General features: G+C 33.7%; 1 protein-coding gene across 4 annotated transcripts in view; it reads right to left on the bottom strand.

Moving 5' to 3' along the window:
• LOC114332050 (kinesin-like protein KIF13A) overlaps positions 1–27,031 on the bottom strand; it is a 515,517-nt gene that overhangs the window by 112,809 nt on the left and 375,677 nt on the right. For all 4 annotated transcript variants that reach the window (XM_028281754.2, XM_028281756.2, XM_050641283.1 and 1 more), the window contains exons 9-11: positions 17,351–17,691; positions 8,545–8,865; positions 1,595–2,594 (exon numbers count right to left, since the gene is read on the bottom strand). In XM_028281754.2, the coding sequence (XP_028137555.2) occupies positions 1,595–2,594; positions 8,545–8,865; positions 17,351–17,691 (1,662 nt within the window). The remainder of the gene's footprint in view (positions 1–1,594; positions 2,595–8,544; positions 8,866–17,350; positions 17,692–27,031) is intronic.

Below are 27,031 nucleotides of genomic sequence, written 5' to 3'. Positions count from 1 at the left end.
TTAAGGGAGGAAATAAACGGACGTAAGCTTCTTAACTATTCATGACAAGTGACGTAATTATGACAGATGACATTACAGCGCCACTGTGACAGATAATTTTAAATGGGACATTATGGCAAGTGATACCTAGTTTAAAAGGTATTGAAAATATCTATTCAGTCATACTAATTTTGTTTGAGTTTAAGCTAATTTTGACGAATAAATGAAATAAATATAAAATTGTAGTTTCGCATTTAATTAATAAAAATTCAAAATTCCGCATATGATTACTTGTCAAAACGGTTAACGTTGACGTAAAAACTACTAGAGAATTGAAAAACGTCAAATTTTTTGACAAAAAAACCATAGGTGGACATTTGAATTTTTATTAATTAAATGCGAAACTACAATATTATATTTCTTTAATTTATTCACCAAAATCAAAATCAACTAAAACCCAAAAAAAATAGTATGACTGAATAGGTATTTTGAATACCTTTCACACGAGGTATCACTTGCCATAAGGTCCCATTTAAAATGATCGGTCACAGTGGCTCTGTAACGTCTTCTGTCACTATTGCGTCACCTGTCATGACTAGTTAAGAAGCTTACGTTCGTTTATTTCCTCCCTCCAAATTTCACTATTATGGGTATGACCGTTCAAAAAAAGATACGAGGGGGGTAAGGACTTTTGACTAGCACTGTATATCATGATGAGCTCATTATGTACTGGCAGTTCTGAATTTCTTCCGAGGAGCCAGTACAATTTTCTATATTTGATGTTCAATTCTATTTTTGTCTTTTTGATGTGTTCTTTCCATCTCAGCCTGACATCTAGGTTCATAACCAAATATTTTGCTGTATTGGCATGGTAAGTAGTGCCATTTAGTACTATTGGTGTTTTATTTATTTTTTTTGTTGGTGAAATCTACGTCATGTACCTATTCATTTAGTCTCATTGAGTTTAATACGCCATTTCTTGGTCCATGCATTAACCTCATTGATGCAATTTTACTTTTGCTTCAATGTCATCATCATCAACTGCTAATATATTTGTTTCATCAGCAAACGTAGCAGTTGTGGTTGTGTTTAATACTGATATATCGTAGGTGTACAGCAGATAAAGTAATGGACCTAAAACACTACCTTGGGGTACTCCAGCACGAATTGTTCTCAATAATAACTAATAACGGAATAATATGAAAAAAATTAGTAATACAGTTTTTGATAAAATACACAAAATAAAAAATCAGGCCTACAGTGATCTCAAAAGAAAAAAGTTATACGCTTTGTTCCCACGTGTCTATAAAAAATATACATTGTTTTGTAAAACTTCAACTATAGGTTTTGAAATTGATTGCATCCCACCATAAAAATTAAAGAGGAAAAAATGACTTTTGCTGGCGGGGAGGGGGGTGGAGGATTAAAATGGAACTGAGTCTTATATTTTATTCACATAGAAAAAAATTAATTCGGGGAGTGGGAAAATGGGCATTTTACCTATCTTAACGGGTGGTACCGTTTGTCTCTTGATATATCATAGTCATATCTCACATTTAGGCCCGTTCAAAATAAAAATTGAGAATTTTTGGCATTTTACTAGTACGTTACTTACCATTCAAATCCAAAAATAGAACTGGCACGTGTGGTTCCATTCCAGGTGGTGGGCTCCACATGGCAGGCGCACCAGGTATGCTAGAACCGGGTTGTGGGACATACACAGCATTGCTCTCTTCAGTCAAATTCACCAACTGTTCCATCAAACTCTTTTCTCTTTCGAGATCTTGTTCAGTTTTGTTCGTCTTTTCCGAGAGATTTTGCAGCTGCTGGTGCAGATATTGTTTCCTCTTAGATAGAGCGTCACTCCATTTTTCTCTTAGTATAGTTAAGTCTTCTTCTTGATACGAGTCTAAGGGTAGTAGTAGTCTACTTCTATCGGTAACTCCGCCTACTTCTATTTTGATAATTTCTTGGCAAATTATCGGTAGAGTACCCGATTTTTGCACTGGTTTTACTCTAACTTGAATTCTTCGTTGTTGGCCTTGTCTCAGCTGATAAATACCCCCTGTTAACATGTCAGTTCTCATAGCAACTTCCACAGCGCCATATTCACCTTGATCGTTAAGTTCCTGAATTTCTACCCACAATTCTATTTTTCTAGTTAACTCCGACCACCTGTCTAATAATGATCTAGCTGTAGCCAGCTGCTGTTCTACCACCTCCCATCCAGGTTTGTACGAAGAAAATCCAGAGCTTCTGTTACCCCACACCTCTATTGAAAGCGCCCCTTCTGCACAATGCTCCATAAACTCTTCTGAAAGATTCACGACAAAATCTTGGGTATGGCCAAATTTCACAGTTGTTGGTTGACCGTTACAATTGCCCGTGTTATCAGGTACTACTACGGCTTCAGGGTGGCCCCAGAAGGAATACTGACAAAACACAAAGTTAGCAAGAGACAGAGGTAAACCAGATGCTTGCTTGATATTGACTCGAATCGTAACTTGTGATGTACCTTGCTCATCTTCATCGTGACTGCATTCTGATGAATTGTCTGATGCTGCCTCACATATTCTATCTTGAGGAAATTGTCCAGCTATTCTACTTAATTCAACCTACAAGAATGTAAATATAAATGTATGCACAATTGCGCAGAAATATCTGACTCCGCGAAGGTCACTGATCAAGTAGCAAATCAAGGAGGGGACTTCAGTTGAAGCCGTTAGTTCAAAGAGTAAACATCCATTTAAAATGCATTGTGCACGAAATCAGTGGTTTTGCGACATTGCTAAATAAAACAGATTTTGACAGAGTGCGACTAAGAGCCAAACCAGACGCTACTGCACCGCTACTCTGTCAGCCTACCATCCACAGTGGCCGAGCCTCACTGCTAGTGGCGTCCACTAGTGGCAAAACTCATTCAGACGGACCACTTTTGTAGCTGCCACAAATATTGACGATAGTTTACACGGTGAGCACGTAAAATGAATTTTGATTCCGAAAGATTTTTAATGGAATTCCAAAACAGACCTATATGGGATATGGGATATATGGGATATAATAAAACGAGGGTTTAGTTATAGGGCATTGAAAAGAAAAGCGTGGGACGAGATCTTTGAATTATTTGTACCTGATTTTAAAGAAGGTAGCCCTATCGAAAAGAATAAATCCGGTAAGCAATGTTTTCTCTATTTATATTTACATTTTATTATACATTCTGACGAGAAAGAAGACTTTCCTCGTCTGAATCCATCATTGAACTGAACAAAACAAATACTCACAATCTTGTTTGTTTATTTATGTTAAATAGTGGGGTCCCATCCTCTGCCAAAAAAGAATTTACTGTTTGTTGTAGAAAACAAAACCATAGATATCAGTTAAAAGAGGGTTGCAAGTTAACATGTTTACATTATATTTAATGTGATCATCTCCTTAAAAACAGGACCTCGTTTACTCAGTTGTAATGGGAATCTTGCTATTTGTGTGTGTTTTTTGTGTTGAAAATTGTATCAAACTTTTTTACGGCTGTAGGATACCAGATGTACTGGTTAATTTTTTATGTGCTTCTTTCTGTGATATAGCTGCTTTTGTCTGGTTCTTCTTAATTCTATTTGTGGAGTTTATTGGTATTTTTTCAAAAGGGTAGAAATTTTATAAAATATTTAAAACTATGGACATTGCAAACACTGACTTTGACGAACACACTTTTTTAAAAGATTATTAGCCGGCAAGTTTTTAATCATTTGAACAAGCTTACTTTTTTTCTCACTCATTACATTAAACGCCGCATCCTTCCAAACGATCCACTTCGCAGCGTAGTCGCCGGCTAGAAAATCGCCTGTTTCAGCCACTCTGTGGATCCACAGAGTAGCGCTGCAGCGTGGTCCGTGTGGTTTGGGCCTAAAGGACGTGTTAGAAATAATGGGAGAAAAAGGGCTAAACTACCGGCTAATTAACCTAGTACACGATATTAACAAACAATGTAAAAAAAATAAGAGTAAGACATTTGACAACAGAAGACATAGTTATACACACAGGAATCCGTCAAGGCGATCCCTTTCATATTTAATTTAATAATGGACAAAATAATAGAAAACCTTCCCAGAACAGCTGGGTTTACGATGGGTAACACATTCTTTAGAGTCGTTTGCGACGATGACGATGCTGTCCTTATCGCCGATTCTGAAGATCTCCATAAGGCTACTGCATGCATTTAATACTAAAGCTAACGAACTAATTATGCTCATCAACACCGAGAAGACGTAAGTGCCTAATAATTTCCAAAGAACCGATAAGATGCAAATTGGAAATTGACTCCAAAACTGTGGAACAGGTGAATGACTTCAAATATCTTGGAGCGGAAATAACAAGTTATGGAAATCTTTCAAAAGAGGTCAGAGAACAAACAATGAAAGCAGCTAGAACCTCAGGATACCTGAAAGAAATCGTATGGAATAACAAATATCTAAATACTGAAAGCAAAGTCAAAATATACAGGGTGAGTCACCACTAACGCGACGGAAAATTACAGCGAAATGGTAAAAGATTTGAAAAAAATTTAAATTGAATAGTGTGTAAGTTGATAAAAGCTACATTTTAAAATTATTTTGAAATATACAGGGTGTCCCAATAAATGACGGCATATCAAAGTTATATTTTTTGTGATGGAACACTCTGTATTTTATTGAATTTTTTAATTGTACGCAAAAAATAAGGTATAGTTTCACAAGGCTTCCCTATACCTATGTAGAGAGTGTTCTGAGTTATGTTGACTTTTCTTAAAATGTAAAGTTTTAAAAGAAAAACATTACTTTTACATCTAAATAGTTGGATATTGGTTGAATGTATTCCATGATTAATTATTACACATTTGTCTACAGTGTGTTCAAAACTTACAGTTTCATTAGTGGAGTATTCAATGCGTCATATGATGCTTATTTTAAATGGAACAACATGTATATTAATAAATAATTATTGTAAACAAATTTATCTCTTTCGAATGGTATATGGATGTCCTATACATAGGTGTCATAGTTTTTGCGTAATTTACAATTATTTAAATTCTTAATCTGTAAATCGATTTTAAAACAAAAGATGAAGTTAATTAATGTCATTGTATGACATTGTCATTTTATGGCAATACCGACTGGTAACTATCTTATAATTAATGCATTCCATGCTTGATTATTACACATTTATTTACAGGGTGTTCAAAATTTACAGTTTCATTATTGGATTATTTAATGTAGCATAATATGATGGTTATTTTATTAGAACACCATGTATATTAATCAAGGATTATACTAAACACAGGTTGTTCCTCTTTCGAATAGTATATGGTATATGTTCTATAACTAGGAGTCATAGTTTTTGCGTAATTTATAATGTTCTTAAACAGTACATCGATATTAAATATTTATAGTCACTCTCGATTTTTAAACCCATCATCTTGGCATAGTTGTTATAGAGTGTAGTTGTAAATAATTATAGAGTGTAGTTGTAAATAATTATAGAGTGTAGTTGTAAATAAATATGTAGATATATTTTTATTTGCTATTTTTTCGTTATTAAATAATAATATTAAGAAAATAACTAAATACAAAATGAACCACAACTTACTAAGTAAAAAATTATCAGTTATGTAATACATGTTCAAAATGTTTATACAACAAGCGATTTTAAATGATTTGTTTACATTATTTAACATAGCTCGTGTTATAGACGCAAAAGCGTTCAAAATTCTTAATTTCATAAAAATATCATCTAAAGTAGTAGGGTAGAAAGTGTAGCATTTACAAATATTTTTAATATAACCCCAGTTAAAAAAATTCATCTTGGTCAATCCTGGTGACCTAGGTGGCCAAATATATGGACCGAATCTATCTATCCATTTATTTCTAAATTTTAGGTTGAGGTTGTTCTTAACATCACGTCAAAAATAAGCAGGAGCTCCGTCCAATTGGAGCCACATGTTTGTTCGCACGCTAAGTGGAAGGTTTTAAGAAGGATCCAAAAAACTTGTTTTAAGAAATTTAAAAAAGCTGCTCTATTCAGATTTTCGTCAAAAAAATATGGATCGATAACGTACTCGCTCAGAATACTGCCCCAAACATTAACACTTCATCGGTGTTGGTGATCAACAGTAAAATGTTTGTTTACTGTATCATAATAAAATGAAAGCTATGTCTATTAACTATACGATTATTATGAAAAGTAGGTAGACTCGTCTGTACACAATACATTCTTAAAAAAAATCAGAATCTTCTCCAAATTCTTAAGTCTATAAACGAAAAGTTAAACGTTCCTGTTCTGTCTAGTGCTGGTGTAGTTAAGTTTTATACGGATGATGGTGGTTTTCTTATGTATTCTACATACACTTGTTTGACTGATTTCCAATTGACTCAAAATATTTCACATACCAGTATTTAGAATAGAATAGAATAGAAATATGCTTTATTGCCATGAAAATTTTTACAATTTTATCGACAAAGCTTATAAATAGTCAAAAAAAAAACAAAACAGTAACAATCCAATTTACTAAAATTACATAAATCGTCAATATATTTAAATAATAATAATAATAATGAAGTTAGAACAGAAATAATCAATTGCAAAAATTTAAATAAATTGCAAATGCATAATGCATTTGGGTTTTCCGTAACAGAAAGCAGGACATCAAGTTCGTTGACGTCATTAAAAAAAATGGTTTATTTTTATTTAACCTTTCGTACCTATGCAACATTACCAGTAGCACGGAATCTATCGAGAAATCTCTCCAAAAAGTCCTTTTTGGTTGTCTTCTATCAGGATACATTTAAGCGTAAACTTTAGAAGCTAAGAGACAATTTTAAAAATATTCCCCAATGAAAAGTAGCATGTCTACTCTTTCATAGATATCGTGATTATTCATTTTTAGGAACAATTAAATTTGAATGTAATTGGCTCTGCCAAAGCCATTTTTAGGTAAAAAAAAATTGAATATAATACACCGATGTTTATAGTTTTGATAATTACCAGACCGTACTGTCATAAACTGACAATGTCATACAATGACATTAATAAACTACATCTTTTGTTTTAAAATCGATTTACAGATTAAGAATTTAAATAATTGTAAATTACGCAAAAACTATGACACCTAGGTATAGGACATCCATATACCATTCGAAAGAGGTAAGTTTGTTTAGTATAATTATTTATTAATATACATGGTGTTCCATTTAAAATAAGCATCATATGACACATTGAATACTCCACTAATGAAACTGTAAATTTTGAACACCCTGTAGACAAATGTGTAATAATTAATCATGGAATACATTCAACCAATATCCAACTATTTAGATGTAAAAGTAATGTTTTTATAATTTCGTAAATAACTTGAGAATAAGCCTTTTAAAACTTTACATTTTAAGAAAAGTCAACATAACTCAGAACGCTCTGTACATAGGTATAGGGAAGCCTTATGAAACTATACCTTATTTTTTGCGGACAATTAAAAAATTCAATAAAATACAGGGTGTTCCATAAGAAAAAATATAACTTTGATACGCCGCCATTTATTGGGACAACCTGTATATTTCAAAATAATTTTAAAATGTAGCTTTTATCAACTTACAAACTATTCAATTTAAATTTTTTTCAAATCTTTTACCATTTCGCTGTAATCTTCCGTCGCGTTAGTGGTGATTCACCCTGTATAAAACAACAATAAGACATCTATTATAACATAATATGCGGCAGAAACAAGACCAGACATAAATACATAGAACGTTACAAATGATGAGAACAGTTGAAATGAGAACACTACGAAGCATACAAGGCAAAACTACGTGACAGAATAAGAAGTGAAGACATCAGACAAAACTGTGGAATACGGGACATAGAAAGGTGGGTCAAACAGAAACGAAGATATTGGAACAAACAAATAAAGAGAATGGAGCACAGCAGACTCGTTAAAAGGGCAAAAACGAATAAACCAGTAGATAAAAGACCACAGGGTAGACCACCAAAACGATGGCGAGAATGCTGGACCTCATCGTCCGGGGAAGACTTGATGGTAATGAACAGGCAGTAGCCTACTAACATGACCGGTCATGCTAGAAAGAAGAAGAAGAGCCAGATAAAAGAGTTGTTTATTTAGAATACATTTAATATTTTTTAATATAAGTTATTTAATATAATATTATAAATTTAATATTATAAGTGTCATAAAAAATAGGCTAATAGGCAAGGACTGGTTCCGAACTCGCAGTTCGGTTACCGCGAACGACAAATCTGACAAAATCCCGGACTAGGAGTTCAGAACTCGATTACCGCGAACGCTCTTTTTTAAAGTGCGCATGCGAAGTAATCCTGGACTAGTTCAGGATCGTTACCGCGAACGATACTATAGACTGACGGTGATCTCCCAGACTTCGGCAACCCATTACACAGTGCCTGAATGGGTTGCCCCTTGCCTTGACTGCGATTTGATTGTGACCTGACGGTATCGTGACTGTTGATCTGAATCAACCTTTATTTTACTCTTATTGTAATAATTAAGTATTTAGTCTGAATACGTACCTGTAACCTACCAGCTACTTCCCCTTGTTGGCTGATAATGGGTGTATGGTAATCTAAGGATACGTCATGAAACAAAGACTCCAGAAATATATTAGCTACTCCTATTAGATTATGTTCCTCTTGCGATTCGTAAAACGGACCTGGTCCTTTAACTTCATTGTTATTTTCTTGATCTTGGCCTTGACCTTGATCCATGTCTCTATTCTCTTCGTAAAACTCTCTCATATCTATAATTTTATTCTCTAATTTTTCCATCGACCACACCTGACTATTATTATTTCGTTTTACTAATATTGCAGGTTCACTCACAAAAGCGCCTTTCTGCAAGGAAATAAAAACGTGACAGCAAAAGAAATTTATTTATTTAGTCATATTTTGAAAACAATTTTTAATTATCCCCTCGTATGTGTACACTTGTGCTACGGGGGGTATCGCATATGAATTGACCCTTGTTAATAGCTTTTTACGGAATTATCATTTCAATAAATGAATAGTTTTAATTACATGTATAAGGTGTGTCAAAAAAGTGGGACGGTCGATTATTTCGCGAAATTTACATCGCATTGAAAATGTAATGTTTGGTAGAGCCTATTATGACTGATGGGGCAGAAGTTTGGCAGATCACGAAAAAAGATACAAAAAGGATGGAAGTAGTGGAAATGGATTATCTAAGGAGACCGTGTGGTATATCCAAAAAAGATCACATCAGAAATGAAAATATTGGAAACAGGAGAAATACTGTATATTCCAGTGTAGACAGAATTGAAACGAGACAACTAGTGTGGCATGGTCACGTGAAACGAATGAATGAAGATAGATGGCCAAAGAAAGCTTTAAATTACATACCAGAACAAAGAAGAAGGGGAAGGCCTTCAGTTGCCTGGGAAGAAAATGTACGGCACATTTTCAATGAGAGATAGAGCCATCAAAGAGGGCGAATGGATGGACAGAAAACGATGGCGGTCGAAGTGCGAGAAGGGGCAGAGGCTGTAGGAACCTCTCTTAGATAGATTAAAAATGTAGTGAATGACACCAAACAGATCCCACCTACTGAGTGTGGGGCGGTCGTACCCAACTCATCGAATCTCAACTACCATACTCCCAAACCGCATACGCACCCAATCGTATACGACCCTATTTATATACACATAAACTCACATATGCAAGGTGTTTGGTAAAAAATGAGCCACAGATTAACCGTAGATTCCTGAGGTTAAAATGGGTCGATTTAAGCTGACTTACCTTAGTACAAAAGTTGATAATGACCTAAATACAGGGTGTCAAAGTTAAACTTTTATCTTATATATTTTTGAATATTTCCTGACAGGCATGGGACAACAACACGAAATTTGGTAAGTGGTGCTGGTATTGTACAATCTGCTGAATTATGTTAAACAAACGTTTCTGGGTACTACCAGAGGCGTACGATGGGGGAACGTGAATGATTGACCCTTCCCAAATTCTACGCCACTGGCGGAATTGCTATTTTAGTGCAATTTTTTGATTCTCCAATACTTTCTATGTAAAAAACATACTTTTCATTCGTAACGATAAAGCTATTAGTTTTCGAGATATTTGAAGCTAAAAACGAAGAAGCGATACATTAGTTAAAATAAGTGTGCCTTTTCATTTTTAACTTCAAATATCTCGAAAACTAATGACTTTATCGTTACGAATGAAGAGTATATTATTTGCATAGAAGGTATTGGAGAATCTAAAAATTATGCTAAAATAGCAGTTTCATCAGTGGCATAGAATTTGGGATGGGTCAACTATTCACTTTCCCCTGTCGTACGCCTCTGGTATTAACCACAAACGATTATTTAACATAATTTAGTAGGGTGTACAGTACCTACACTTTCTGCCAAGTACCATAAGGATATGTCAAACAATTTTATTGTACCGGACACACATAATTCTTAAAGTTTTAAATAAAGAATAGATTAATAAAAAAAGAATATACTTTAAAATAATTTGACATATACTTGTGATACTTGGCAGAAAGTGTAGGCACTGTACGCCCTACTAAATTATGTTAAATAATCGTTTCTGGCTACTACCAGAGGCGTACGACAGGGGAAAGTGAATGGTTGACCCTTCCCAAATTCTACGCCACTGATGAAACTGCTATTTTAGCATAATTTTTAGATTCTCCAATACTTTCTCTGTAAATAATTCACTCTTCATTCGTAACGATAAAGTCATTAGTTTTCGAGATATTTGAAGTTAAATATGAAAAGGCACACTTATGTTGATTAATGTATTATGCTCCTTCGTTTTAGCTTCAAATATCTCGAAAACGAATGGCTTTATCGTTACGAATGAGGAGTATATTTTTTACATAGAAAGTAGAATAAAAAAATTGCACTAAAATAGCAATTCCGCCAGTGGCGTAGAATTTGGGAAGGGTCAACCATTCACGTTTCCCCGTCGTACGCCTCTGGTAGTAGTCAGAAACGTTTGTTTAACATAATTTAGTAGATTGTACAATACCAGCACCACTTACCAAATTTCGTGTTGTTGTCGCATGTCTGTCAGGAAATATTCAAAAATAAATAAAATAAAAGTTTAACTTTGACAACTTGTATTTCGGTTATTATCAACTTTTGTACTAAGGTAAGTTAGCTTAAAGCTACCTATTTTAATCTCAGAAACCTAAGGTTAAGCTATGGCCCATTCTTTACCAAACACCCTGTACATATGACGTATTAATTAATTTATAATTAATGATGTCATGATATTACATGTATTATACGTGGATGGTCCGATAAGTACTTAAGCTCTCTGTCCGATGGCGTTACTGTCGCAATATAAGTTTACTATCGTGTAGTTCTTGTAGACGGATTATGTCAAAATCTCAGCCGAATCGGACTTGTAGTTTTGTTTTGACCGTATGTGTAAGCGGGCGTGTCTGGAGATTTTAGAAAAATAAAAACAAGCAATATCAGTCGGTAATTAGACTCTTGTTTTTAGAAGGGAAATCTCGCAGCGAAATCAAAGAGCGCTTGGATGCTGTGTATGGTGACTCTTCTCCTTCGATGGACACTGTCAAAAATTGGTTTAACGACTTTCAACGTGGTCCTACTTCGGTATTTGCTAAGTCACGCCTAGGTGCCCCAAAAACGGTTACCACGGAGGAGAACGTCACACGTGACAGATATCCACGATCTCGTATTAGAAGACCGCCGACTGAAGGTGTGCGAGATAGCTGAGACAGTAGGCATATCCAAAGATCGCGTGGCATTCTGCATTCAATTTTGGGCATAAGAAAGCTGTCGGCGGGATGGTTGTCGCATTTGCTCACTTCGGACAAAAAGCGCAAACATGAAACCAATTCACAGCAGTGTCAGAGGCTGTTTAAGCGTAATCCAAAGGAGTTTCTACTAGGGGTCGACAAGACAAGAATTCTTGTATTGATAACAACTTCTTGTCTTGTCTTGAGAAATAATCAAGAAATTTTAAAAACTCCTGTCTTGCCGTTTTCTTGACATCTTATATCTTGTCTTGACTCAAGAAATTTCAAGATCTTGAAATTTCTTGACTACCCAGTCTGTTGATTCCCTGGCGAACTTTTTATTGCGTTGCGTGTTAATAAAATAAGCATTTTGTATGCTTCGCAGTCTTCGCACATATTCTAAACTTAGTCGTCCAGGATATCATAACAGTTGTTGAACCAAATCGCAACAGTTTAGACATCGAAAAGGATTTTGATTATTTGAAGGATGAGATCGAAGTATAAAATGATATAAATGATACTGCTTTAGATTTCAACTCATCTCCTGTAAGTAGAATTAAATACCTTGTCAAAAAATTAAAAACTCAGAGCAAATACAACTTAAACTTAACAGTGCTTGCGAGGTCATAAATTATGCCAAAATTAGATGAGCCTACAAGCTGTCATTTAACTTTCGAGATGCTAACATGAGGTCTAAGTATAAAAAATGCTTTGACTATATTTTGCGATAACATCGAAAATTTAAATCATTGCAAGATATTAGATAAAGAATGGGTTCTGATCAGTAATTTTGTCAGCATTTGAGAAGCTTCAATGATTGTCAACTTTCTTCAATGATTGTTGGAGAAGACACGCAAATGTCTACCTGTCATTAAGAAAATTGCCAAGAATTTTCTCGGAACGCCAGCAACATCTGCACCTGTGGAAAGGCTATTTTCAAGTTGTTCTGAAGCTATTTTCTTGTGGTATTTTTGTACTAACTATTTGTATTAACTATTTTTAATGGGAAATAAGCCACAATTTTACTAAAAAATGATTTTATTATAAAATAAAACGTTAATAATATTTTTTAACGTCGAAACGTTAATAAAATCATTTTTTTTTAATAAAATTGTGGCTTATTTCCCATTAAAAATAGTTAGCTATTTTCAAGAGCAGCTTTAACAATAACAAAGCCAAAAAATCGGCTAGACGTTGACTCCATAAGAAGTGTTATCTGCCTTCTTATTCATGGCTTATCAATTCCGAGATACGTTCTGGAGATTTCATTATTAGTCTAGATATTTCAAGATTTCTTGTTTTCTTGACAAGAAATCTTGGCAATGACATAAAATTTCTTGTCTTGTCTTGAAATCGAAAATTACTTCTTGTCTTGGTCTTGTCTTGAAATCAAGACAAGATCAAGACAAGATCTTGAAATTTTCAAGAATTTGGCGACCCGTAGTTTCTACGTTGTTGCATAACCGTCGACGAAACATGGTTCCACTGGTACACACCAGAGACCAAAAAACAGTCGATACAGTGGGTATCTATCACTCCGCTAACGTGCTCCGAAGAGGGTGAAGATTGTCAAATTGACCGGAAAGGTGATGGTTAGCATTTTCTGGAATTCACAAGGCGTGGTCTTTATCAACTTCGATGCCGAATTAGAGAAAAAACAGCCCCAATTGGGGAAAAAGTTCTCTTCGACCATGACAACACACTCGCGCACACGTCCGCCACTGCCATGGCCAAATTGGTCGAATTGGGCTACGAACTGTTGTCCCATCCACCGTATTCTCCAGATTTGGCCCCGTGCGACTACTATTTGTTTCCAAACTTGAAAATGACACTCCCAGGCAGAAATTTAATAATACCTGTTGAGACAGCTCTCTGGAAACAACAACCGAGCTATGGTGCGCGTTGATGAGATTATAAGGATGTACCCAGTATTTTCTTTTTCTTCTCATTTTGCGAGTAAACCAATAAGCCACTACGGCTTCATCACTTGAGCTCATAATTTTATTGTAACTAAAGAGAATTGTGCTTCCATCATCATCATGAACGTCCGTTCTCTTTGAACCTTCCTATCAATATATCGTGGCAATAAAATGTCGCTTATCGGATATCGTCCGAGTGGTAACGCCGCCTAAGATTTAAAAGTTGCCTCCTGTCCAATGCCCAAGGGGTAGTGGTGTGGAGTCGTGTTTGGTGTCATATGATAGATTTTTGAAAAATATTAAACACGTGTTTTTTTGTTTTTTTTTTAACAGTGTACTTCTCGGGATTTGAGATATTAGACCGTTTGCATCAGTAAGCATACAGTAAGGTCAACAAACCCTAAGTTAAAAATCAATTGCAATTATTAATTAACTTAAGGGTTTGTTTCCCTTACTCTACAATCATACCAACCTGTCTTCAATTACCTTTTTCCCCTAAGGCAAAATTACACGGTTCACTTTTGCCATTCAATTTGGATGAAGCAACCAAATTGATCCATGTAAACATAAAAGTGAATCATTCCAAGTCATTGAATGTTGTCGTTCAATGGCGTTGAAAGAATTGAACATGCTCAATATTTTTACTTTTAGCGTTCAATCTTCAACACGTTGAACGAGAAATGAATGTGTAAACACAAGAATTGAACGATTCACTTTTACAGCGTATTATTATGGAAGAAAGAGCACACGCCTCTGTTCTTGGAACATTTGAAAAAGTATTCGTACCGATCTATGGGATTATAAAAGAAAACGAATACAGTACAACCTGCCATATCCGGACCTGTCATATCCGGACCTCCCCACGGTTCTGCGCCGTCCGGATCTACCGAAATCTACCGAGAAAGGCAGTCCTGCTGTTGGACAACGCACTAAAAGAAGAACTAAAAGATGGCGAAATAATGTATTATAGAATCTATAAAACGTGTCTATCGAAGAAAGTTATTGACAGCGTTGATTACTGGAATGTATAAATGAGAAAACGTTTCAGAGGCTGTAAAAGAAGTAGTGGTCTTGATATCCGGATTTTTTCATATCCGGATCGGACTGTCGCCACATTGATCCGGATATGGCAGGTTTGACTGTAGTTATAAAAACCGAGATTGTCGTGGAAATGCTATTAAACCGCCTGGCACCTATAACCGAAGAAGACATAAAATTGAAGATTAAAAGTATGCGTACTCGTTATACTTGTGAGTTAACAAATATACAACGATCAACCAAAAGCGGCTTCAAAGGGCTGTTTCACATTATAAGAATTTTGAACTTGCGAGGGTTTTCTCGTGCGGTAGTTTTGACGCACTTGTCCTTTTCACACAATAAGAATTGAGTCGCACGAAGATATTTTGCTGGGTTGTGTGGTATATTAGTTTTATTTACACTTTGTGGCTGAGGTAGGTACATGATACGATGTATGATATGTATCATTAAGATGTATCATTACAAATGGGTATTTTTTGTCCATACTTTTGTCCTAATGTACTGTAATGCGTATTTAATTCATTTGCAATTTCTATTTTGTCAGTTATTATTTCTTATGTTTTTAATTAAAAGTCTTAATTTGTTTTTATAATCGTTGTTCTACTAAGTTATTTGTGGGACCTTGGATTAGCCCATCTAATTAGCTCATACAAGCTATGTAATAAACTATTCTTAATGTGAAATAAGCCACAATTTAACTAAAAAAAAATGATTTTATTATCGTTTCGACATCCGATTTGGGCGTCGAAATGTTAATAAAATCATTTTTTTAGTTAAATTGTGGCTTATTTCCCATTTAGAATAGTTTATTACAAAAATTCCACAAGGAAATAGCTTCAGAACAACATTACAATCTATGTTTTTCATGTACAGAATTTAAAAGACCCTCCGTCATCCACTCGTTTTTAAACGTTGTTCCCCTCGTTTTAAATGTTGTTTTTAGATAATTTCACACGGCCGCCCTACTCCAGTCTTCACCGAGTCGTTTACCCTATAAAACTAAATATAATTTCGTAGAAAAAAGGTAGTTATATTATATGGAGCGAAATCAAATTACAGCGTTGTGGTTACTTTATCGTCGAAGAAAGAGAAATAATAAGAGGAACCGAATTCATTGGGTCCATCCTATGAACGCAAAAAGATACGATTTTGTATATTTTTATATTCACACATATTGATGGAACACCCTCTATACTCAACGTTAATTACAACTATGTAAAATAAAGTTTATTATAATATACTTAGTAGTTTTAATTACTGTTGTTATCAGTAACATATTATTAATTTTGCTGTACATAATTAATTCACTGTTAAGTGCACGGCATACACCATTCCAAGCATTGCTCGTCAAGTTTCTATCTTTATATATTTCTATTGTTTTGTCCCAAAGAGCAGGTCTCGCTTCAATCTGAGACATCATAATATAAAATATATGCACCTACTTCAAACAGCCACAAAGTGTAAATGAAAATAATGTACCAAATAATCAAGGAAACTACCTTCGTGCGACTGAACGACAGTATCATATGAAAGGATGCATTTAGTCCCCTATGCTACTGAGTGAGTAAAGACGGCACGGCTGCCGTCTGTTGTTGTAAGCGAGGGACGACATAAACATGGCGACTTCACCTAACGTTCCAACCACCCTCTAGTGAGAAAGGCTCCATATGATTACATGAACCACCATGGTATGGTGGTATGTGGAGATTTAAACTGCTCTGGTGATGATGGGATTGATATCAGGAATACACTATATACTCATAACTCCTTTATTTGGTTAAACTAATACCATATAATTGTATTCAGTTGATAGGTAATTACATTATTCTGCTCTAACGGCAGCAACCTCCCAAACCTAACTAACTAATTCGACTGACCAACTAATGCTCAAATCTGACTGTGTTCCCATATTTATCAAATACTTCGTTTTGTAAATATGTTTGTATATATTCTCGTTGGTGTCTCAAAATGAATAATCGACCTTGTTGATCTAAGCAAAACGTGGACTTTAACTAAGGTGTTCTACTTTGCAATTATTATAACAAATATGCGTAATGTTTATTGTTTTATAAATAAATATCTAACGAATACTTTAAGGTAATTTAAGGATTTCTAAAATATCTAAATAATGAGATAAATCCCATTATAATGGGAATGTCGTCGTGCGTTCTAACTCTCGCACGTTTAAATTCTTATAATGTGAAACAGCGCTAGGGCTTGTCTTCTTAATACCCACGATCGCACCCTTTTTCGATAATTCTTTTATGCAACTCCTAAACGCATCACTTCATTCGACAACATGTTTCGAAAAATATGTGTTGAACAGTTAGTTCACTTTTCAGATACCGTGTAAATAGCATTGCTTTCATCTTTGCTCCATTCAACCAAAGTGATTCAATTTGGTTGAACCGTGTAATTTCGCCAGTATGTGCTACTAGCTAGATAAAAAAAGTAAAGTCATATTTGATGCACCCTCGTAACACCAAAACTAAACTGTGTGAGGAATTTTTAATCATCTCGACATAAAGTTTATCCAATCACTCGACTATTACCGTTCCAAGTTACAGTTCGCGTAAATTACCCCACCTGAAGTATAAAATAAAATTACACTTACCCTTCTGTTGGGACTCAAATTAGCCGGAGGAATTTGTAAGGTAACACTAAACTTAGTTTGTCGAGCCATTTCCTCTGCGAGAAAATTGGCCTCTTTAACTAAGGCATTCGCTCTAAGGATATCGTCTTTTAATTGACATATACTTCTTCTGAACATCTCGTCTCTTTCATGCGCCCATCTTTCTACCTTCATTTGTGTTGTTGGTGTACAGGGGGCAGTCTTGCTTAAGCCTATTCTAAGAGGGTCGTAGGAATATGGGGAGTAGGGCGTGGAGGGGGACACCATGTTTCGTAGCTGCTGGAATTGTCTTTCGTATTCCACGCGTTGTTTCTCCAAGGCAACTGTAATAAAAATAATACAAATTTAACACAAAAATAGCATAATAGATTCACTGGTCAATATAAATCTTGAGTCTGAGTTCTGTAAAGTTTGTTTAGCAGTAAATGGTTGATTTCAAATAGTACCGACTATAAACATCCTGGATTAACCGATATTAGTATAAAAGGCCCAGTTTCAGGTAAAATTTAAATATGTTTGAACGTTTGTTTTTCTACAATCTTAGCATTTAAAATAGATTTAATTTATTTTAAAACTCATTTGAAAACAGTAATTTCGGGTATATAAGGCAAAGCAATATATTTTACATCCGTTTTTTTGTTTTTGTCGTCGTAATTATTGTAAATTTTGTGGATCCTTTGCTTTATTATAGGAGGACCGTCTAGTGAGTGTTAATTGCCAAAAGACCAACTCTGCCTACCTTGTTTGCTTATCGCTTCGGACCGGTCTTAATGGGCCAAGTCAGATAAATTTAATAATATTTACGACCGCACTAATTGAAGTCAACCATTTACTGCTAAACAAACTTTACCTTTGATTTTGATTACTTATGCCTAACTAAAGAAAGAAAAAATATTTTTGTCTAATAAAGTTTGCTTTTGTAGTTACTAGAACGAACTTTCAAATGTTATAAAAAGCTCGATTTTTTAACTTATGTAAATTATTTTTAAAAGTAAACAAATTTTGAATTATATATTTTTATTAACTTTAATTATAAAAGACGGCATATATAAAACCCATAAATACAAAAAACAATACAAATAAAAATTTTAAAACATGAACAGTTTTGGTATTTCTATTGTGTAAACAAGGAGTGTCTCGTAGGAGCCCCCAAACGTATTACCATCATGTTCTCATTATATTGTCCGCGTATACTACCATATCAGTGTGCCACTTCACATCCACAGTCCCCACTCCTTTCTGGTATCGTAAATACACGGGATCCTCAAAAAATCTGCCAAAACATGGTATTTTTATTTTTTATTATCTAAGAGCCCGTTCACATGAAAGGCGCTTAACGCGCGTTTTCATAACGCGCGATTACAACTACATACATTTGACTTGAGACCGTTCACATGCTAACGCGCGTTTTATGTCATTAAAACTTTATAACTAACTTTACATAATATACCAGGGGTGGCTCTTTGAAGGATTACTTGTGGCTCTCGATTGTACCCGAGTTATTTTTCAATTTTGTATTCGATATGATTTAAAAAAATTATTATCGTTCCATAATATGTGTTTCAACATGTCTTTTAATTTACTGACAACAAACATGAAAGACTTTGTAACAAATTCCATTTCCATCCAAGATAAGAATGATATGACACATCGAAAACTGCGCTAACGAACATTACATAAGAGTGGCGCAATGTAAAAGTCAGTAATCAACCGAATCTAGACCGATTTTTGTATAACTCTTGCTACAGATGTACAGTATTTCTCATGATCATCTTTCAGTGCGTCACAGTTTTTCGATTTCTTTCTAACGCATTAAATTGTATGTGACAGAAAAAAAGGCACGTCGGTGACATTTTTATAACATTTATTCTAGTTATTCTAGTTTTCGATAGATGGCGCCATAATAAAAAAATATTTTTTTTTAATTAGATAATAATATGACAAATATAATCTGTATAATTTATAAGACTATACAAATCAAAGAAAATACCATTTTATAAATGCAAGAAACACATTTGATTTGTTGTTATTCCAAATTGAAAATAAAATGTGACAACTGTCAGATTTAATTAAAATGTCGTTAGAATAAATGTCATAAATGTGTATTATCACGGACTTACCCTTTTTCCTATCATTTGTTACGCACTGAAAAATGATCACGAAAAGGACAATAATTTGTAATTTGTATTAGGTGCACATTTTGCATTTAAGTCATTTTACTCGACTTAAAAAAATTTTTTTTACCATATTATACTAGAAAAACTTAACGAGTAGGTATATAAAAAAGCCGGAAGGAATATTGACCGAACTCCAAAATAGATTTGAAGACTTAAAATATGTTAAATCGTCTCTTCATTTTTTTCCGAATTCATTTGAAATGAACATAGTTCATAAGGTGAATTTTTTATTTTTACCAATATATGACCCAAACAACATCTGGAGAATTAAAATTAATAGAGACGCAAGAAGATCAAGCTCGAAAATAAAACTATAAGTCGACGCCGAATACCGAATTTTGGAAATTTGTACCAGAATCCAAGAAGGTACCCTAAAAAAGAATGTTTGTCGAATTATTTCCATATTAGGAACAACGTACTTGTGTGGACCATTTTATTCCATTTTATAATTCGTGAAATCCTAACACCGATCAATATTACCTAACCAGCATCTAAAAGAATTACTGAGAAGTCACATATTAATCACCAAATTCTAAAGAATTATCAAAAGAAGGAAAACAAAAATGTAATTAAGTTTAAATATTTCGTAATTGTATTTCGGTTTTCAGTAAGTAAAAGTTCTGTTAAAAAAATTGTAAATACCTTCTATACATAGATTGATACTTTTTGAATAAGTATTTTATTGCGGCTCGCGAAAAACTTCAACTTGTGAAAAGTGGCTCGGACTATTAAGAAGCTTGGCCACCCCTGTAATATACCAAAAAATGTTTGTCCGACAAATATTTTGGGTATTTTAATAAGTCCGAGATAATGTTGGTGGTAAATAGCAGTCTGATTTTTGCACGAGAGTTTAATGAAAGGATAACAAATCAATTGGAAGTTCTGTCCGACAAAATACATGGGACGTTTTCGTAGTCTAACGTTAGAAACCTGTTACCTGTTCCACAATTAAAACTTCCCCTGTTCCAGTGTTCCCGTACATCAAAGTTTGTCCGACTAGACACCGTTAAGCTATTAAAAAATTTGCAGCATGCTATTAAAAAACTTTTTTTTGGTACGCGGGATCCAGGCCTATTGATCCCAAACCCTTTTTTAGTGCGTCATTAATTTTGAAGTCATATCAAGATTTTAAAAATGTCGCGAATCACTGCATGACATTTTAGTTAAATTTGACAGTTGTCAGAATATGTATATTTATGTTTATATAAATATCAATATTTATATAAATATTTGCCAGAATATTAATATTTAAAATATTAAAAAAAAAATAAATAAATATAGAATACAATTTCACTATACAATGTCCTAATATACCAATGACATAAAATATTTATATTTACGTCGTTGACAAATTTCTAACCTAGAATTACAATTGTCATTTTATCCGTTAACATTGTGAAAATACTGTCTTGATAGATTACTTCTGTTTCAAATTATCTTTGTTCATATCATGGGTTGGTTACGTATTTAAAGTATTGTAATTGTCAACCAATTATACATATATTCTATAAGTATAAGTATCTCTCTCGTTCCATCCCTCCTTGTGGAGTATTGGGCGCTTATGCGTTTCTTGGCCAGAAGTTTAAGATTGCTGTCTGGCCGGGACAGCGCATCTTCTTTTGTTTCTATTCTCTGGATAAATTGTGAACTAATTCCCTCCACTCTCTTCTATCTTTTGCTCTCTTTTTGACTTCGCCCCATCTTAGTCCAATTTTTTCGAGTTCTCTCGTTGTTGTTCTTTTCCAGCTGTTGTCTGGTCTGCCCCTCTTTCTTTTCCCCTCTGGTTGGTATTCAAGTGCTTGTCTTGCTATGCTGCTTTGGTCTTTCCTCAAAGTGTGGCCGATCCATTTCCATTTTTTTTCCTTGACTGTAGTAGATACGTTAGTTTGCTTTGTCCTTTCCCATAGTTCTGTATTAGTTATTTTGTTTAGCCAGTATATTTTCAGGATTTTTCTTAGAGATTTGTTTACAAATGTGTTTTTGTAAGTACAAACTTACAGATTTGTAGTTTTTTAGTTGTATTTTCGTCCTGTTTCCATGTTTCTGCTCCATAGAGCAGTATACTTTTAATGCAACTATTAAAGATTTTAATTTTTGTTGTTTCTGATATTTCGTTTGTTTGCCAAATTCTATTTAAAGCGTTGAATGCGTGTTGCGCCTTTGTTATTCTCGTCTGTATATCCTTTTTGCACCCCCCGCTCCTTTCCATGATCGATCCCAGATATGTGAACTTGTCTACCTCTTCTACTTCTTTACCGTTTATCATTATTTTATTATTTGGATAGTTATTATTTTTTAGGAGATTAGTTTTTTCTGTGTTTATTCGAAGTCCGATCGTGTCGGAGTACTGTGCCAATTTGTCAATTTTTACTTGCATATGATTTCGGTGTTCAGTTATCAGGCAGATGTCATCTGCAAATTCTAGATCTTTTAACTGTTTGAAAAGGTTCCACCTGATGCCTGTTCGATCGTTGATTACTTTTCTCATTACCCAATCTATCATAATAAGGAATAGGGTAGGGGATAGTACACAACCCTGTTTGACTCCAATTTCTATGGATATTTCTTCTGTTACTTCACCTGAATGTTCTAGTTTGGCTTTGTATCCTTCGTAGAAGAGTTTAATAAAGTTTATGATTTTTAGTGGTATTCCATATAATCTAAGGATTTTCCACATCTGTGCCCTATTTACACAGTCAAAGGCCTTTTCGAAGTCGATAAAACTCATATCTATATCTTTATTCCATTCATTTATTTGTTCCAAGATAATTCTAAGGGTGCAGATGTGATCAATAGTGGAATTGTTGAAACGGAAGCCTGCTTGGTTGTTTCTCAGTTTTTTATCTAGTTCCGGCTTCAATCTTTCCAATATGATTTTGGTCAGCACTTTGGATGTGGCACTTAGTAGTGTTATTGCACGCCAATTGTTGCATTTGCTCAGGTCTCCTTTTTTGGGTATTTTTATAATCAATCCCTCTTTCCACTCCTTTGGCAATTCTTCGTCCGTCCATATTTTATTCAAAAGTGTATGTAGTATCTCTACTGACTGCTCGGTGTCTGCTTTTATTTAATAAAATATAGTATAGAATAAGTATAAGTATAAGTCGCTTTAATATGGAAATATCCTTCAACGAATACATCATTTTCGAAGGTATATGTATAATGATCACGGACATACGTTTTTTCTGTCACGTATATCTTAATGCGTTGGAGCGAATTCGACAAACTATGACGCACTTAAAAAGGGTTTGGGATCAACTGTGTATCGTTTTACACTGTAAAAGACCAACACACAGAGGTCTTTTAGTATCCTGATGTCGAATTTTTAAAAATCAATTATAAATTGTCGAGTATGCATTTGCAAGAGAGAACAATAGTTATTTATGTACCAAGTCAGTAAAGTGACTCTTCATCGAACGAGTCTGATATTACGAGAAGAGCGAGCGTTGAGAGCGAGGCGAGTAACAGACGAGTTCGATAAGGAATCTTGACTGACGTGGTGCATACACAATTTTATCGCCAATATATTTTTTTTAATTTAATGTCATCCGAACCACTGGGGTTATAAACGACAACAATGGAAAATACATATTAAAAATAAAAAGAGATTATAATATTAAGTAGATACATATGTACTAACAAAAAGTATACCTGAAAAATTTGTGATACAATTAAATGTCTTTTATTCCTATTTCCGTTAAAAACTGTATGATATTGTTGATATTTGTATTGTCTCTAACGGCCGGTTTCACAAAGTAAAGTTACCTTGTGGTTAAGAGATAACCTCAAAATTACCCCAAAATATGCGTTTCAGTTTCATAATTGTTACCCTTCTGGGTATACCCATAAGGGTAACCCACTCCAACTTCTGGTTAAAAATTCTGTGAGTTAACCATACTTCGCCGTTGACCTGAAACTAAAACGCATATTTTGGGGTAACCTCTGGTTATCTCTTAACCACAAGTTAACTTTACTTTGTGAAACCGGCCGTAAGAAGCTCAGATATGTCCCTGGGAAGGATGAGTTTACTTCTCGTTTGCTGGTATATTTGACAATCGGTTAAGACATGTTTTATTGATATAAAATATTTGCCAACATAATTTAATATTGGTTTTAACACTTACTTGCAATTTACAATTTAAGAACTTCTTAAATTTTAGACGTCATAAAATAATTTCATGGCAGTGATGGCAGATAACTTGCAAGATGGCCGCTTTCGATTTTTAATCGATAGTTATCAATATTGAATAATTACTAAATCGGTAAAGTTTTAGTTATTTTATATGAATAGAATTACAAAATACTACAGAATTTCACTTTTTGACATAAAATTAATTGATAATATGGCAAATTGCGTACAATATTTTTAATAATTAAAGTAAATAAATTTTAAGTCTACTCAAATACTCGCCATTCGATTATGTACTGTCATCGACCACTTACATTCAATATCGGTTAATTTGATTAATCACGGCAGGTAAAGTAAAATTCTTCTTTCAGTACAATAAAGTGTTACTTTACTGCCGCAAATGAGGGCAAATGAGTACAATAATGAATGAGTTTAGTGACGGTTGGCGATAAAATAAAGATTCCCGTCCTCTATGTCTATAGAATATAGAATATATAGAATACGTATTTTTCAATTTATTTCCAAGAAATCGGAAGAAAACAATCTGAATTCCAGTAGATGTTTCCTTCAATTCCATTTCCTTGAAAATGTGTGTATTTGTACAGTTTGTCATGCTATACGTATCGGAAACTGTTCCATACGCACAAACATTATCAGAAACATCACGGCAAGGTTGACTACATATTTTCCGAGTTTTACTTTCTTTCGCAGAAAATATGTAAAATAAATTTTCCAAAATAAAATTGAATGCCTCAGGTGGTAATTTTTTACATTTTGACGTTATTACTTAAACACAAACTTTCCTCTACAGTGATTACATTTTTATCAAAGAGGAAAAATAAAAAAAGAACGTTTCAATTCGGTTATTTATTTTCCATGTCACTTTCATTCGCTGGCAAATAAGGTTATCCAGATTGCCTGAATTTTGTTATACAACAAGGCCTTTGATCTTTGATTAAAGGATAGAAAAAAATTCACAAAAGAATTTTTCAGTTGAACGAATATTTTTACTAAAAAATTTTATATGTATTTGTATTTGAGGTGCAGTAATATGTTTAAAGATTTTCAGTATTTGGAAATAAAAATTGAGGTATATACAGCGTGTCTACTTAAGTTGGAAACATATGGGAAACTTTTTTATTATTAATTTTACGAAAAAAAGTTATTCTTCATAAAAAGTTCTGCATGCTCTAAAACCTAAGATTCAATCATCATATATAAAATTTTATTAATATTGTACGAGGTCTGTCAAAAAATATGAATTTCGTTCAAGGGTAAAGTACCTTTATTTCTCTGATTTCTCTGAATATCGAAAATTCTTATTATGAAAAGTTGTTTGGAATTTAAAACTAAGATCAAATATGTAATTACATGCTTCTAATTGAAACAAAAAATATTTTACAAATTTTTCTCTTTATGAATACTAAACGTCATTTTTATTTATTACAAATTAATATGATAATTCTTTTATTATTCATTTTACGATAAAAAGTTATTCTTAATAAAAAGCTTTGCATGGTTTAAAATCTGAGATGCAACTATGATATATCAACTTTTATTAATTTTATACGAGGTGTGTCAAAAAATATGAATTTCGCTCATGAGTATAGTACCTTTATATTTCACAATATTTTAATTAGAAGGATGTAATTACATATTGAAACATAGTTTTTAATTTTAAACAACTTTTTTAATAACAATTTTCAATATTGTGAAAAATAAAGGTACTTTACTCCTGAGTGAAATTCATATTTTTTGACATACCTCGTATAAAATTAACAAAATGTGATATCTGATGGTTGCATCTTAGGTTTTAGAGCGTGCAAAACTTTTTATGAAGAATAACTCTATATAGTTTTTTGGTAAAATTAATAATAAAAGAGTTATAATATCAGTAATAAATAAAATCGAAGTTAAATATCCATAAATTTAAGGATAATTTGGAAATTTTTTTTAATCGGAAGCATGTAATTGGATATTTGATCTTGGTTTTAAATTCCAAACAACTTTTCATAATAAGAATTTTCGATATTCAGAGAAATAAAGGTACTTTACCCTTGAACGAAATTCATATTTTTTGACAGACCTCGTATAATATTGACAAAATTTGATATATGATGATCGAATCTTAGGTTTTAGAGCATGCAGAACTTTTTATAAAGAATAACTTTTTTTCGTAAAATTAATAATAAAAAAGTTTCCCATATGTTTCCAACTTAAGTAGACACGCTGTAGAATCAAAACCTGCTAGATGGAAATTTTGGAAATTTTTAAGAAGACTAAAAAAACATAAAAAATGTAAATTTTCCAAAAAGTATCCGGCATTTCTCAATCAAAGGGGCATCAATAAATGTCATAATATGGCACACTAATTTGGTATAGTCATTTTTATGCATGCCCGTACATCTTCGGAAATTTGTACTTTTAGTTTGGATTTAGCAACTTTTGATTCGAAGCCCACATAATATTGTGCAGGTTCCTCAGTTCAACTGCTTTTAGGCGCAATTAATGCACTTTAAGTGGGTATTGAACCATTTTGATAGGAAAACATACAAAATATACAAGAAAAAGAAGTATTTTATTGTTCATAAAAGTAATGGACATAGCAGGGTTTGATTCTAACGTCAACATTCCACTGGTATTTAATGCAGATTTAGAAGATTTTTAGCCTAAACCTTATGTCTGTAGATTAATATACACTGCGATGCAAAAAAATCGATCCACTAAAAATTTGCTCATTTTTAGAGTTTCGAACTAACCCTGTTGTTCGATTTAAGTGATTTTTTTACCACTGGAACACTGGAACAGGGGAAGTTTTAATTGCAGAACAGTTTAAAAATTTGGAACGTCAGATTACGAAGACGCCCCATGTATTTTGTCGGACAGAACCTCCAATTGATTTGTTACCCTTTCATTAAACTGTCATGCAAATATCAGACTGCTATTACTAACCAACATGATTCCTGTCATTTGACATGTTCTTCGCGTTCCACTCATTAAAATGCCTAGTTGGTAATAAACACCAGTCTGATTTTTGCATGAGAGTTTAATCAAATGGTAACAAATCAATTGGAAGTTCTGTCCGACAAAATACATGGAACGCTTTCATAGTCTGACGTTCCAAATTTTTAACCTGTTCCACAATTCCCCGTTTCCAGTGTTTATATCAATGTTTGTCCGACTAGACACCGTTAAGCTATTCACAAATTTTCAGCTTGTTTTTAATCGAAATTTTTTTGGTACGCGTTCGTCGAAAGACATTTTGTCTTTCGATTCATTCGCTTATGTTGGATAATAAAAAAGTTAGGTACTTTAACAACTGGCCATGTTCGTCATCAGTACAGGGTTTTTTTGAAA

This window comes from Diabrotica virgifera, chromosome 10, assembly GCF_917563875.1.
Source record: "Diabrotica virgifera virgifera chromosome 10, PGI_DIABVI_V3a".
Taxonomy (NCBI): domain Eukaryota; kingdom Metazoa; phylum Arthropoda; class Insecta; order Coleoptera; family Chrysomelidae; genus Diabrotica; species Diabrotica virgifera.
Note: the sequence above shows the minus strand (reverse complement) of the source record. Positions and strands in the feature narration are given on the sequence as shown.